This window comes from Desmodus rotundus, chromosome 5, assembly GCF_022682495.2.
Source record: "Desmodus rotundus isolate HL8 chromosome 5, HLdesRot8A.1, whole genome shotgun sequence".
Taxonomy (NCBI): domain Eukaryota; kingdom Metazoa; phylum Chordata; class Mammalia; order Chiroptera; family Phyllostomidae; genus Desmodus; species Desmodus rotundus.
The window spans coordinates 153,458,650-153,475,491 of record NC_071391.1 but is presented as its reverse complement, the minus strand read 5'-3'; the positions used below and the strand labels follow the sequence as shown (position 1 = coordinate 153,475,491).

The following is a 16,842-nucleotide window of genomic DNA, read 5'->3' as shown; positions in this document are numbered from 1 at the left end:
ATGAACCTGACTGGTGCTTCCTGTTCACAGGAGATCCACTAGCCCCTCCCTCCCAACTCTTGGTGGCTCTAACCTGCCGAGGTGTGGGCAGAATCTGGAAGAGCTGTGTGTCTCTAAAGTAGAGGCCACTCCCCTGACCTTTCCCCATCCTGACCAGCACCTCACCCTCACAAGAGATCCACTGGCCCCACCCTCCTGACTCCTGGCCAACCCCCTGCTGAGTTCAGCCTCCCAGAAGAATCTTGGACAGACTGATCTGTATGGTCTAGGACAGGGGCTATTTTTCCCTCACATGCCCTATGGGTGTAGAGCCCTCGACACTCCACACAGCCAAATCTTGAACTGTTCGGGCCTGATAAACTCTGTTGGCCTTGCCCTGACGACACCCTGACACACTGCCCCACTACAAAGGGTGTGAGCACCCAGGAGGTGGCAGCTAGATTTGGTATACCCCAGCGAACACGACTCACACCTACTTTGTGATTCACTGAGAACCTACCTCATGCAACTCAAGGACCACCAGAGGCTCTTTCAGTGACTGAGCTTAACAGGCAGCTGGGAGGTGGACGCAGGGAGAGGCAGACCTCAGAGTACCTTAAGACCTTTGCTGACCCCTGAGACTGATGCTAGTAAAAGCCAGCCCTGGTGCCCAGCTTGGCCCTTCCCATGCTCACCTAGGCCCAGCAGAGGCAGCAACAAACTGTGGGTCACTTTGTAACTCAAGACACGTTGCCCAGGGCCAGTTAGACAACATCTGATATTGGGCAACAGTAGAGTCTCTCCCAAGAGGCCCCACAACCAATACACCCAGTGGCCAGCTTCAGACAACATCATAGCAGGATCCAATTAGTTTCCCAAGCAGCATATACAAGGGGAGAGCTAAGCAGGCACCAGATCCTGCTGAGGTGAATTTCACTTCATGCGGACAGCATCTTCATAGCAGCTCATGGCTCTGGTCAGGGTTGATCCTACAGTCAGCCAGCCTAGCCTGAGAGTCAAATGGGCCAACAGCAATCAAGACTCACTCACGACAGGAAGGCCCACATAATGCGCAAAAGGGACATTCCTGGAGGACCCAGCCCAGGTGATCAAGGAGACTGCACCACTGGGTCCCACAGGACACCTCTTACATACGGCTACCCTGCCAAGACTGGAGTCATAGCAGATTTCCCTTATACAACCAGGCAACCAAAATGGGGAGAAAAAGACACATGCCCCAAATGAAAGAACAGAAGACTCCTCCACAGAAAAAAGCTAAATAAAGTGACAAAGCTTTATGAACACTCATCAAGAAAAAAAACCTCAAATAAAATCAGAAAAAGAGGGGAAGTAACACCTGACTCCAAAGAAATACAGAAGATTGTAAGAAAACATTACAAACAACTATATGCCAACAAATTGGACAATCTGTATGAAATGGATAAATTCCCAAAAACATACAATCTTCCAAAACTGAATCAGGAAGAATCAGGGAATCTAAATCAAAAGGTTACAACTAATGAAATTTAAGGAGTAATAGGAGTAATTAAAAACCTCCCAACAAACAAAAGTCCTGAACCAGATGGCCTCACAGGTCAATTTTATCAAACATTCAAAGAACTAACACCAAACTATTCCAAAAAGTTCAAGAGGAGAGAAGGCTCCCAAACTCATTTTATGAGGCCAGCATTATCCTATTTCCAAAACCAGACAAAGACACTACAAAGAAAATTATAGGCCTATATACCTGAAGAACATAGACGCTAAAATATTCAACAAAATATTAGGCAACTGGATGCAGTAATACATAAAAAGATCATTTGCCATGATCAAGTGGGATTTATTCTGGGGATGCAAGGTTGGTACCATATCTGCAAATCAAAAAATAGCAAACCAGTGACTACAGTCAGCAAGTCTCAGTCACAGTCTGTGTTTATCAAAATGTTCTGACTGCCAATGCACTGTACATTTTCAATGGGTCAGTTCTACAGTATGTAAAGTTTTTAATAAAGCTATTTTTTAAAGAGTTATTAGTGATTCCTTTTACTGTTACTTTTATTGAGGTTGTGCAGCAATAAAGACGTTACCTCACTGCTTACCAAACCATAATTCATAGCACCAAAAATAACTCCAATTCTACATTTTACTTTTAGTAGCTTATTAAAATTTTATTTCCCAAGTATTAACCTAGAATTAATTATTGAATTAGAATATTTAGGAATAGGACCTAAACAGATATACTTTTTAGTTTCCCAGTTGACTTGAAGTCCTTAAAAGAAACATATTGTCAGAGCCGAAGCAGGTTACACAGACTCCAGATAAAAGTCTAACAATGGCCCTGGCTGGTGTGGCTCAGTGGATTGAACCCAGGCTGCGAACGTGGGGGTCACCAGTTCAATTTCCTACAGGGGCACGTGTCTGGGTTGTGGGCTGGGTTCCCAGTGGGGGGCGACCACACACTGACTTTTCGCTCCCTCTCTCTTGCCCTTCCCTTCTCCCTAAAAATAAACAAAATCTTTTTTAAAAAAGTCTAGCAGTGTATTTCATAAAAGATGGCTAGTTCTACCCTGTAGAAACACCCCATCCTTTGCCTTCCAAAATTGTTCAAATACCTACTGAGGTGCAGAGGTGCCAGTACGCCCTCACAGTAACTCCAAGTGCACACACAGGGTAGGAGACAAGGGTAGAACACTTACCTTCTGAGAGTCTTTCCTTCCAGCCTTGGGCTGCTGAAGTGAAGAACTCATTGTTAAGGGCAGAGCTATTTAACTTCATTAGACCATCTGGACCAACCTAGGTCAAAGAATAAGCCAAGGAAAGCTTACAAAGACAGCCAAACGTATCATGTGGAAATTTGACTTTTTTTACTTTTTAGAAAAGAATGTACAATCAATTTTATAAAACACTTAACTATATCACACTATGCTGCTTGTTATGGACACTTCTGTTATAATGTAACCTTTTTAATAAAATATTTCTTTCCTTTTTACCTCTTTTCTTCCTCTCCTTTGAACTTCATTCCCCATTATACTAAAAAAATTATCTGCAAATACATAAATAGGTATGTACGAGTTTTTCTTCTGAAAAGTTATTACTTGTTTTATAAAACTGAGACCAAGTTACATACGCTGCTATAAATCTTACCTGGCTCATGTAATACATGTGGAAATCTCTCCAAGTCAACTGACATACTGTTAACACCTCCGAAACACTTGCATATTATTTCTTTTTGTAGTTTTATTTTATTGATTATGCTATTACACTTGCCCTGCTTTCCCCCTTTGACCTCCCTCCATCCAGCACCCCCTACTCTCTCAGGCAATCCACACACCATTGTTCATGCCCATGGGTCCCGCGTGTAAGTTCTCTGGCTACTCCATTTCCTATAGTTTATATCCCTATGTCTATTCTGTGACTACCTATTTATATTTCTTAATACCCTCACCTCTTCTCCCACATCCCCAACCCATCTGGCAAACATCCAAATGCTCTCCGTACCCATGATTCTGTCTCTGTTCTTCTCGTCTGCTTAGTTTGTTTTTTAGATTCAACTGTTGGTATGTATTTATTGCCATTTTATTGTTTTCAGTTTCAATCTTTTTCTTAAATAAATCCCTTTAACATTTCATATAATGGTTTGGTAATGATGAACTCCTTTAGTTTCCTCTTGTCTAGGAAGCTCTTTATCTGCCCTTTGATTCTAAATGATATCTTTGCTGGGTAGAGCAATCTTGGCTGAAGGTCCCTGCCTTTAATGACCTTGAATATTTCTTTCCAATCACTTCTAGCCTACAAAGCTTCTTTTGAGAAATCAGCTGATAGTCTTATGGATACTCTCTTGTAGGTAACTAACTTCTTTTCTCTTGGACTTTTAATTTTCTGTTTTTATCTTTAACCTTTGGCATTTTAATTATGACGTGTCTTGGAGTGGGCCTCTTTGTATCTATCATAATTGGAACTCTGTACTTCCTGGACTTACATGTCTATTTCCTTCAACAAATTAGGGAAGTTTTCTTTCATTATTTTTTTCAACTAGATTTCCAATTTCTTTCTTTCTCTTCTTCTGGTACCCCTATGATGCATATGTTGGACCTTTTGAAGTTGTCCAACAGAGGCTGCTTATACATACTATCCTCATTTTTCTGGATTCTTTCTTCTTCTTGTTGTTCTGATTGGACCAAAGCATTCATTTGGTTCTCAGTTTCATCCACCCCACTGTTGTTTCCCTGTAAATTTTTCTTTATTTCAAGTAGTTCATCCTTTGTTTCTGACTGGGTCTTTTTTATGCTGTTAAGGTCCTAAGTTCCTTGAGCATCCTTTGATAACCAGAGTTTTAACTCTGCATCTGATAGATTGCTTAGCTCCATTTCATTTATCATTTAGCTCTTTCTGGAATTTTGATCTGTTCTTTAATTTGGGCCATGTTTCTTGGTCTCCTCATTTTGGCAGCTTCCATACGTTTGTTTCTGTGTATTAGGTAGAGCTGCTTTGACTCCCTGTCTTGGTTGTGTGGCCTAATGTAGTAAGTGTCCTGTAGGACCAAGTGGCATACCTCTCCTATCACCCAAGTTGGGTACTTGAGGTATACCCTTCATGTGGACTGAGTACAATCTCCTCTCGTAGTTCAGCTTTGGTTGCTGTTGGCAGATCAATGGGAGGGATTTGCCCAGGCCAGTCAGCTGCAAGGACTGTCCGCTGTGGAGCATCAGCTATGCAGGGGCAGGGTGGTGGTGCTCTGACATTGTCTGTAGTTGTCCACTGAGTGTGTAGACCCTGGGTTTTCCTGGGTAGTGCAGTCCATAGTTAGCCCCCTACCTGAGCTATAAAGCAATCTGAGATGGCTGTTACTTGTGCTTGACCTGGAGATTCCCAGGTGAGGCTAAACTGTGAGTCTAGGCTGGCTTTTGCTACTGTCAGGCCTGGGGCTCATGGAGTCCAGCTGTTGCTTGTTTGAGAGGATTTAGGAAGTTGTGAAGCATGAGCCAAGACCAGCCATTCATATACAAAACCAGCTTGGGTGAGTCCATAATCTGAGTAGGGCAGAGTCTCTGGGGATCTCCAAGGCTGGTCCAACAGTGTTAGCCAGGTTGATGGAGTCTCAAATGTAGCACCAGCTTGCCAGCTCCATGGGGACAGGGTTCAGAAAAGGGACAATGGCCCCTGCTTGTCTGGATGCCAGACACTTCAGTGTCTCTATGCCTGTATGCCACTGGTGCCTTTCAAGCTGCTACCCTGATGCTGGAGCTCAGAGGGAGTGAGTCTGAGTAGGCAAGTCCATGTTCAGTTAAGAAGAATTCCTGGGGGTTCCAGCAGTTTCTTCCAAGAACTAAATCCCCACTAGTTCTTGTAGTCAGAAGTTGTGGAGACTTATCTTCCTGGTACTGGAACCCTGTGCTGGGAGATCTGGTGTGAGCCTGGGCTCCTTGCTCCCAAGATATCCCTCCCAAATTTTTATCCACCACATGTGGGTGAGGGTCCAGCCCGTTCTGCGTCTGCGCCTCTACCAGTATAGATGGATGTGGTTTCTTTAATTCTGTAGTTGTCAGATTTCCATTCAACTTGATTTCTGATGGTCCTGAGTGATGGTTGTTCTGTATTTTAGTTGTAATTTTGATGCTGTTGAGCAAAGAGGTGGACCATGTCTGTCTATGCTGCCATCTTGACTGGAGGTCTACTTACACATTACTTTATTGCAGAATGTATCTCAATTAACTTACCAAGTTTTTAGTCATATATATACTTTGTTTCCCCATATTCAACAAATCTGCTCTCAGCATTCTGGTAAAGGTGAATAAACTAGTGCTTTTATTTCTATGGGAAAGGTTTTTTTTAAACCCTCACCTGAGGATATTTTTCCATTGCTTTTAGAGAGAGAAAAACGAGGATATATATACACAGAAGAGAGAGCAAGTAAGCAAGAGACAGACATCAACTGGTTGCCTTCCTGGACACGCTATGACCAGGGTCGAACCCACAACCTGAGTATGTGCCCTGTGAATTGAACCCACAACCTTTTGGTCTATGGGATGACACTCCAACCAAGTGAGTCACACTGGCTAGGGCTGGGAAAGGTTCTGAGAGCACAGAAATATTTTTCTGTAACTAGATATTAGTTTCTAAAAAGGCTAAAACAATCCACATTTCTACTAGAAATATATAAGCATATCTTTTACCCTGGAAACAACAGACATTAACATACTATTTAATTTTTGCCAACCCAATCAGTTTTAAATGATAAAAATTCCCTTTACCCTGCATACTAGAATGTTGAACATTTTTGTACATTTATTGAGTATTTGTATTTGCCATCAATTTGTAAGAATCCTTTGCACATTATTCATAGTAAAATTGTCACATCAAACATATTTTGCCCAATATGTCTACTGACTTGACTTGTGATATCATGACATCAAAAGGTTTCAAGATTCTTCTCTATAGTACAGATTTTGGATTTCCTCCTGGTTTAAAAGCACAAATTCTTATTTAAGGGCATAAAACACATGATCTGGGAAAACCTGGGTGGAAAAACTTAATAAAATGGGCATTCTCTCCAAAATTAACATCTATATTCCTATCAAAGCTCTATGCAGATTTTGAAAAAAAAATTTATTTACTGGTTTTAGATGGAAAGGGGGAAAGACAAGGGGAAGAGGGAGGGAGTGATGGAGAAGGGGAGGGGGGAGAGGGGGAGAGGGAGAGGGGGAGGAGAGAGAGAGAGAGAGAGAGAGAGAGAGATCAATTTATTGTTCTACTCATTTATGCATTCATTGGTTGCTTCTTTTATGTGCGTGCCCTGAATGGAGATTGGACCCCCAACCCTGGCATATTGGGCCAATGCTCTAACCACTTAGATACCTGGCCAGGGCCCCTATGCAGATTTTTAATAAATAAAATGATCTTAATGTTCACATGAAAAAAATAATTAAAAAACTAAGGGGGAAATTGCCTTTTTAACTGTACCTGTAAAATACATACTGCATATAAATATATGGAACACATAACAAAGATGGTATTTCAAAATGTAAGAAAAAGATGGTTTCATATATGTAGTGTTAGAATAAATGGCTATACATTCAATAAAAAATAAAGTTGAACCTCAATGTCAGAGCAATACAACAAAAAGTTCTGATGGATTAAAAACCTAAATGTCAGTAACATTTGAAGTCAATAACAATATTTTGAAGAATATTTAGGCAACCACTTGGACATCCTGGGGATTAAGGAGCTCTTCTCAACCCATTTATCTTCTCAACCCATCTAACATTGTTTTCCCATCTCTGGAGCAGGATTGGTAAACATTCTCTGTAAGAAATACACTGCAAATATTTCAGGCTTTGCAGGCCATATAGTCTATGTTGCAAGCACTTAACTTGACCATTGTAGCATGCAAGTAGCTACAGACAATTAACTAATGAGAATGGCTGTGTGCCTATAAAACTTTATTTACAGAATCAAAAACTGGCCCAAGGGCTACAGTTTGCTGTACTCTAGAGTAGTTAACGGGGGGGGGACGACAGGTTTTCTAAGAGAACAAGTGATCCAAACTTTGCTTAAATATTCCAGTGATGAGCACATTACTCCATCACAAGTCAATCCTTTCTACAGTTTAACAGCTCCAACTGTTTTGAAAACATGTTATTTTAACCCATAAATTGCTTTCTGGAGAAAAGAAGTTTACCTCTTCCATATGACAGACCTTCAATATATTTGAAGGAAGATGTTTTATCTACTTCCCTCCCTTTTTTCTTTTCTTTGGTCTAAATAATGTTTTTTCTGCTATCCATTACTGGGTACTCCATACATTGAAATATGGTTTCCAATGTTTCATCCTAGTAATAACCAGAATTCTTTATAAACACTACAAACTTCATCTGACAGTGAAGGTATATTTCATTTAATTTGAACTCCATATACTATATACATAAGAACAATATTTCTTAAGATTACTGTGTGCTCCCCCCACAGTAAGTGAAAGAGGCCAAGTGACCTCCTATTAAGAATACCCCACAGGACTCTACTCTATGGGAAGCTGAATAATAAAGATATTTTTTAAATTAAAAAATTGTGTGTAGCAATCCTTCTTCTGAGAAATAAAGGCCATTAGTCAAAACATAGTTCTAAGGAATGCAGTTCTACACATGGGCCCTCAGTTAGGTCCTATGTTTATTATTCCGAACCTAATAACCCAAGTCTTTAAAAAAAAAGATGAGAGCAATCCCTAACAAGATGCTCTCTAAAACTCTGCCAAGATATCAGCCACTTAAGTTGATCTAAGCAAGAATCAGGCATCTGCAAAGCTACAGTTTCTCCAAGATGTGATAAAGTGGGGAAAGAGGTAGTTGGGAAGGATCAGTTTTACTTCTTTGTCCCCATTGCTGATAGTGTACATTACTTATCTGGACTCCCTTGGAAATGGAATCTGACCTGCTTTTACATGTGCGGATTCACAGCACTATGCCACTGCTATCAATTAGGTCTACTAGAGAGGTGATACTCAGAATTAGATTTGGTTTTCACTTTATAGACAACTAATTATGATGATTTTGTGTAGCTTACTTGTTCTCCACTAACTTCCTACAATAAACTAAGGAATAGATCTACTTCTTACTTTAAACTAGGAAAACTACCTTCCTCTCATCTTGTTTTTTATGATTAGAAAAGGGGGGGACGGCAATCAGATTACTTAGAAAATACTAGGTTCTGGAAATAACACTGAATAAAAAAAATTTCAGAATTGAGTCAACCTTAATGAAAGTCATAATGGTGCCATATTCCTCTCACAGGAGGAAACAGAATCAGGGGGGAAGTACCTGCTAGTCACTCCGTCCCTGATGAAAGCCTGCGGCTCAGATCTTCACCTGATTCCTGCCTAAGCTGAATCTCTCTGACCCCTGCCTAGACTGTTCCCAAACCTTTGGTATTTCTTCTAGCTACCTTTTTTTTTTTTAAGTGTAACTTTTATTTGGTTTTTAAAGTTATTCATTATGCAAACAATAAATATTTGTTTTAGAAAAATTTAACAAGAGAATGAAAGTAAATTAACATTCTTAATCACTTCAAAAAATCCAATAAAAACCCTGTTTAATGCCTTAAACAAGACAACTCTTCCTCCTGAACTGTACTCTATGGATGCCTACATCCTACTATGACAGACGAATTTTATTGTATTGGGTTGAACAGAAACTTCACTTAGTTTATTCCATATAATGGCTCTATTAGTGCTTAGTTGTCTTTAACTTCATTCGAAATAATTTTTTTAGATTGCATTGTGACAGCTGTCCTATTAGTGTGAATTAAAAAAACTTATCAAAACTGGTGAGTTTTTGTGTAGACATTGTAATATTGAAGATGGAAGAAAATATGAAAACATTTTCAGCATATTATGCTTTATCATTTCAAGAAAGCTAAAAATGCAATTGAAATGCAAAAAAAGATTTGTGCAGTATACAGAAAAAGTGCTGTGACTGATTAAATGTGTCAAAAGAGGTCTGTGAAGTTTCTTGGTGTTATTAACATTTTGGCCAAATAGTTCTTTGCTGTGGGGCTGTCTTATGCATTGGAAGATGTTTAGCAGCACCCCTGGCCTCTACCCAATAGAAGCCAATAGTGAGAGACAGCCAACATACTCAAAATACCCAAACCAATAAAGTTATTGGTAAAAATGAAAAATGTCTTTTATTTTATGGAAAAAAACTAAAAGGACTTTTTAGCCAACCCAATATAATCTTGACATTCTGACAAGAGTTATTTTTCTTTTTAAGCTTTACATGGTCAACCTATTAAGAATACTTACAAAAAGATATATATATATATGTATTTAGTACCTTTGATACCACTTCTTTATAGGTACATGTAAAAAGCTATTTAAAAAGACTTAAGGAGTTCTAAAGGGAATGAGTGAAGGAAGCCTCCGAAGGGTTATAAAGCTATTTAGGGTTGAAATCACACACCTGTCGATCCACCTCTGGAAGCAATAAAAGCAGTCGCTGTTGGCAATCTCCAGGAAGGACTGAAAAATTGTGTTTGTTGATCAGTGCTCGAAGATTTGTATTAACCAGAATGGAGTCTGGTGTCTCAACATCAATTTCAGCACATTTAGTCCTTTTCATTTGCCCTATAAGATAAAAAAGAATCATTTGGGCTTCCTTCACATTCCTGCTTCTAGCCGAACCACAGCTTGCTCTGCACTACGAGAAAAAAAACAAAAACAAAAACACACACCTATAGTTTTAAGTACTTCAAATATCACACTGTGAAGAAAGTAACACTTAAGGCTCTTAAAAATTTCTTCTAAGGCTAACAAGTTTTGTTCATTCACAAAGGAAAAATAAGTAACTTATCTTCTCTATAAAAAGAGAAAAAGGTCTAGAGTAGTGTGAACCTTTTGCCATACTAAAAGTGCATTTTGGTTTAAGACTTGATCATTTCCCAAACAGAAATGAGGAAGTTTATGATAAATAACATATACAATATTTGACTTAAAAAATAGAAAAATCAAATCTATATATAAATTATACTCAGGCCCTTCTTCCTTGTTCTCTTCTCATGAGAATTTTTTCCAACAATCTGAATGTGCATTACCTAAAAATATTATGATCAGATAGCTCAGCAATTTCAGGAAATCTGTTCACAATCAGACAGATTTGAGTTCACAAAGGTTTAAAAGGTGAAAAAAATATTTGTAAGCCACGACCAAAAATTCTTCATATTAAATGTGAATTTACCCCAGGTTGGGTGGCTCTGTTGGTTGGAGAACTGTCCTGTACACCAAAAGGTTACAAGTTCAATCCCCGTTTGGGGCACATATCAGAGGCAACTGATCAATGTGTCTCTCTCACATCGATTGTCTCTGTCTCTCTCCCTGGTCAGGGAACATATCCTTAGGTAAGGATTAAAAATAAAATCTTTTAATTTTTTTTTAAAAAAAGGAAAACAAGAAAAACAGAAGCAGGACAAAGATCACCCCCACCTAAAAAAAAAAAAGAAAAAGAAAACAGAAACTAATCCAAATAGATTAGCAATTATAATAAATGTAAATGGATAAAACTCACTGAATAAATGAGACTGTCATATTGCATTAAAAACTTAAAAATTCAGTTAGCTATATGCTCTGTAAAGAAATATACCTAAAACACAAGGACACAGAAAAATGAACAAAGATATACCAGGGAAAAACTAATCATAGGAAAACTGGTGTACCTTTATTAATATCAAATAAAAGATACTTTAAGTAAAAAAAACTCATCAGTGATTGATAAGGTAAATAAAAAATGATAAAGGGCTCAATCCACCAGGAAGATTTTAAACACGAAAATATCTAATATTAGAGAGCTTCAAAAATATGTGAGATAAGAACAGACAAAATAACAGGGAGAACTGGACAAAGCTCCCATTAGGATAGGAGATTTCAACACATCTCTCTCAATTATTAACCAGTCAAGCACATTAAAACCAGTGCAAACAAGAAGGAAAAAAAAGCTGTGCCATTTTCCCGACTATCTAGTTTGATCCAATTAATACAGAATTCTTTGTTTTACAATAGAGCACTTATAAAATTCTTTACCGTTATTCCAAAAAATGCCTCAGTAAATTTAAAGTAATAGTAGTAGTAGTAGTAACAACAGTAACAGTAGCAGCAAACACTTATATAGGGCCCCCAAAGTACCAGGCAGTATTTTAAACACTGGTATGTATTAACACATTTATTTTCATACAACCCACTGAAGAAGGAAATCAACTCAAAGATGAAGAAAGTGAGGCCCAGATATGGTATAAGCAACATGCCCAACATTATACTATTAAGTTACAGTGCAGGAATTTGAACCAACCCATGTGGCCTCAGAGTCTGCTTTTTATCACTACACTATATAGGCACAGGTATGATACAGTGCATGATCTCTGACCGCAAGTTAAAAGTTAATAACAAAAATCTAAAAATCCCTATATATTTGGTGATTATTTTTTAAAAATTTCAAAATAACTTATGAGACAAAGGAAAAATCACAATAAAAAATCTACAAACTTTTCAAAGTAAATAACAATAAAATAGTACTTGAAAGATGAAGGTAAATGTCCTTATTAAAATAGTGCCAAAATGTATAAAATGTAAAGTAAATGTTTCTATATTCAAATCTGGGCTTCCTACCAAAAATGGCATTAAAAAAAAAGATTTTATTTATTTATTCAGAAAAGGGGAAAGAGAGGATGATAGGGAGAGAGAAACTGATGAGCTCTCTCATACACCCCTGACCGAGGAGGACCTGGCCAGCAACCCAGGCATGTGTCCAGACAGAATCGAACTGGTATCCTTTCACTTTGCAGGGTGATGCTCAACCCACTGAGCCAAGCTGGTCAGGGCTAAAAACGGTATTTTTAATGTGAAGAAATGAAATCATATATACACTAACCGTATTTTTTGCCTTTCACTGAATATCTTCAACATCTCTCCAGATTGTCACCTACAAATCCACCTCTTTCTTGCAAAGAAAGCTGCACCACATTCCAACATATGCATGATTTAACTGGACCCCCACTGATGATCACACAGGCGGTTACCAGGTATTGTTTGTATAGTAATGTTGCAGTGGCTCCACAGACCCAAAAGCAACATCCTAGTTTCCTTTTCTTACACAATTGACAGCATGGGAGTGCTGGCATTCCTTAAATAGTTTTTACTACTGTATTTTTGCATTCATGTTGTACCGTCACATGGGAATCAAATATTAGTTAAATTTTAACTTAAGTGAAACTGAGAAGCAGTTGTAAATTATTCTGATTAAATAGTGTCCAGAAGATACTTTTATGTGCCTCAAAGTAGCTCATTTTTAGAATTTAAAGTTAAGCCCTCTGATTTCGATAAAGTTGACCTTTTTTTTTTTTTTTTTTTACAGTTTAGGTTGTTTTATTCTATTCCATTATAATGAAATCTGAGCTGCTTATTCTTTTCATTGAATCTGGGATGTAAAAATAAAGGATAAATGTTGTTATTGAAGTTAAGACAAATTATACCCATGTTAACTAAAATAATTTCATAAAAATTCTAATTTATTTTCATTTATGTTTTACACAAAATATACAGTTTCTTCCATGTTTTGAAAATACTCATTGTGGCAAAATGTAAAAACTCCCATTTCATTTCCTGTAATGTTTATTTGCATGAAAGAAGATGAACTTTCATTTATGTTTAGCCATTAGGTCATACTTAAATATGACATGCATTCTTTTTAAAATGGTTAATGTTTCCTAGATTTCTATGAAAGTTGGAAATTCTCAATACACAATTTCTCCATTTTGTACATCTACATTTCTACTTTTATTGAATGAAGATACTAAAATTGTGACTTTAACTGAAGCTGAACATAGGCCCCCAAAGGAAGAAACATTGTTCTGTTATCGCAACATCTCTAGGGCCCTATATCTGTGTCTGGCGTATTAGTTTACCTTCTGTAAGAATTTGTTCATTAAGTGAATATTTTTAATCTTTGGTGGTGGAATTAATGATCAAAGGGCATATTCAATTTATGGCAGATACTCTAAGAAGAATATATGAATTTATAATCACACTTAGAATCAAACCAGATTGTTACAAAGAAGTTGTCTGAAATTCTGTTCTCAAACTTAATACAATAGTTTGGGATGGTGTACAACATACAACTGAGTGTAGTAGAACTTTCCCATGGAATTTTGTTGGCACCGCTGCATGATCTTTTAGCTTGTATGTTGCTTCTGAGATGTCTGCCATTCCAATTCTTGAATCTTTATATATGAATTGTATTTTTTTTTCTCTCTCTCTGGAGGCTTTTTGCAAATCTTCTCATTATCCTGGATGTTTTGAAACTTCAAAAGAATGTGCCTTAAAATAGGTTTCTTTTTATTCATGTTTCTTGACACCAATTGTACACTTCCAGTCTAAAATCAATGGATTTCAATTCGATGGTATTGTTTTCTTTTTTTAAGATTTATTTATTTTTAGAGAGAGGGGAAGGGAGGGAGAAAGAGAGGGAGAGAAACTCAATGTGTGGTTGCCTCTAGCATGCCCCCTACTGGGAACTAGCCTGCAACCCAGGCATGTGCCCTGACTGGGAATGGAACCAGCAAGTCTTTGGTTCACAGGCCAGCACTCAATCCACTGAGTCACACAAGCCCAGGTCTTTTTTTGGTTTTTAAAGTCTTTATTTATTTATTTTTAGAGAGTGGGAAAGGGAGGGAGAAAGAGAGAGGGAGAAACAAAGATGTGTGAGAGAAACGCTGATCGGTTGTCTCTCATACACCCCCAGCTAGGGACCTGGGCTGAAACTCAGGCATGTGGCCTGACGAGGAATCAAACCAGCAACCTTTCCACTCAGCCACACCAGCCAGGTCAGGAATTTTCTTACATTACTTCTCTTATTATTTAACTTTCTTTCAATTTCTATTTTTCATTTCTAGTAGTCCTACTAGTTAACACAGTAGACAGCCTAGAGCTTCAATTTTCTTACCTCTTCTCCCCTTACAAAATTCTCCGTAGACCTATGGTTCTGGGAAATTTCTCCACCTTTAACCTTTGGTATTTCTACTATAATTTTTTATTTCTGCTACCACATTATTTAATATTCTAGAACTCTGTTTATTTTCTGATATTAATACTGTATTCTATTCTTTCACGGGTGCAACATCTTTTCTTTCTTTCTATGGATATAGTAGTTTTAAAAGTTACTTTATATAGAATTGTACACCTGAAACCTACATAATTTTGTTAACTAATGTCACCCCAACAACTTCAATAAATTGAAGTAATAAAAAATAAAAAAAATAAGAGTTATTTGTTTTGAATTTTTTCCTTCCTGAATTGTCTGTTTCTTCTGAGTCTATATTTCATATTTTATCTTTCAGGTTGGAAATTGTTTTCAAAAGTTATCCTTAGTAAGCATAACTTAAAAACAGGCACTTAAAAAGGCTGGCTGAAAATTGTGAATACAATGGGTAGGTTTTCTAGACTGAAGAGCAGCACAGAAGTGTGACCCAGGTGATCTCTGTTTAGTAGGGTATCTATACATTTGCCTGCAGGTTTTTTTCTAAGGTTATTCCATTTTTTCAGTTACCAATCCACCAATCTCCTGCTGCAGCACAGCTGGGAAGGAGGAAGGATCTAGTGGTAGAAACAATGCCTAACTACTAGCATTCTGAAAGTCAAGCTCTCTGATTTTAAAACCTGTATGGTTTAATTTCATGTCAAAATAAACCGCCTGTCTCCCACTAGGGTGAGGCATCAAACTGCTTCTTCCAACTTTTAAAGAAGGTTCTTCTTTTCAACCCTATGTCTCACCCTCTGTGCTATGATTCATGACATCTCCAATTCTGGAACCTTTCTGGTATTCTACAGCCTTAACTGGCTTGGTTAGCACTGGCATGTGCTCCTGAGCTCTGTGAAAAAGTTCCATCCAGCTGTCATCTACCAAAATTGTTGACAGCCTGCCTGTCTGTTGTGTCCTTGTTTTCTTCACCCTTATGGATTTAACCTTTTGTATTTCCATATACTCATTTTAGTGGGATTCAAAGGGAGAAGGGAAAAGGTTCAGTTTTCCATGTTTAATTATAAGCCCTTCTACTTTCCTGTGCAGTTAGAAATAAAACATAAATAATGCTGGACAAAGTAACCCATTATCAAGAAAAAACAAAACAAAAACAAAAACCCAAATACAAAATGGCTGAGAGCAGATCTTATTCTGAATGAAGTTTGGTAAAGGCAGGATAGGAAGAACATAAAGATAGTCAAGACCTCATAGGTGATTAATTACGCCACGTAGCTGATAAATTTCAGACACAGAGTTGATTAACTTACTAAGAAAAATAATTTACAAAGAAATGAAGTCTTTGTAAATTAACTTACTTGTGTGGAGTCTGTCAGACCTTTGGAATGACTTCTTCCCCAAGCCTAGCAAAGGATTTTCCACTTTAACTGAAGAAGAAAAGCTAGAGTTCTGTGGGCTACTCGACTGTCCCTCAGATTGCTTTCCTTCCCATATTGCTAGGGGGAAAAATATATAAAAGACTGGTGACATTAACGTTACAGATAGAAATCAACTAATCAAACAAGTAAACCACACAACACTGAAAGTAATTACGTATGAGTCAATGTGACCTTGCAAATGTATTTTGAGTCTGAGTACTAAGCCTCAAAAAGGAAAGTAAAATCTCTTCCTTCTTCTCAGCCCAGTATTTGCTTCTGGTGGTAAATTTTCTTTTTCACATAAATGCAAAGTTCTACAAGACACAGTGTAAATCTAGCGGGCACATATAATCAGCTGGCATCAAACTGAATTGCGTAATAAAACACAAAGTCTGTACCTAGGCCAGTTTAAGTAAAAACAAAACAAGCAACAGCAAAAAATCTAAAGGCCTGTAGATATGCCCATGGGAACTCAAAAGCAGCATGTATTCTTAGTAGAACCTTTTATTTTAAAGGACAGAACTGGTGAAGAGTTCAGTTTGAGCATCCTTTGGAAATATCTACTGTCTAGAGTTACTGACTAGAAGCTTCCAAATGTTATTAGGTAAGACACCTTGGAAGGTAAATTAGTCATGGATCTCATTCTAACATACAAATACTACTGATGTATTTTTTAATAACTGCAGGACTATATTGCATAAATTTTCCATTTCCCCCTAAAACCTATATAATTTTATTTACCAATGTCACTCCAATGAAGTCAATAAAAAAAATAACCTCCATTAAAAACACCATATCTGCCTACCAGGTTTGGCAGTTACAGAGTCACTGGCCACTTTGACAGTCTTCAGAGAGAGATGCTGACTGGAGGAGATGGACATGCTTGGCCTGCATTGCTGCTGCTGCTGCTTCTTCTGCTGCTGCTGTTTCAGAGC

The 16,842-nt window shown here is 37.7% G+C and overlaps 1 protein-coding gene across 6 annotated transcripts in view; it reads right to left on the bottom strand.

Moving 5' to 3' along the window:
* Positions 1 to 16,842, bottom strand: part of ASXL2 (ASXL transcriptional regulator 2) — a 113,466-nt gene that overhangs the window by 19,783 nt on the left and 76,841 nt on the right. For 5 of the 6 annotated variants that reach the window (XM_024552535.4, XM_024552539.4, XM_053925772.2 and 2 more), the window contains 4 exons: positions 16,713 to 16,842; positions 15,848 to 15,985; positions 9,930 to 10,093; positions 2,676 to 2,772 (listed from right to left, as the gene is read on the bottom strand). In XM_024552535.4, the coding sequence (XP_024408303.2) occupies positions 2,676 to 2,772; positions 9,930 to 10,093; positions 15,848 to 15,985; positions 16,713 to 16,842 (529 nt within the window). The remainder of the gene's footprint in view (positions 1 to 2,675; positions 2,773 to 9,929; positions 10,094 to 15,847; positions 15,986 to 16,712) is intronic. The other variant, XM_053925773.2, reaches the window with a different exon arrangement.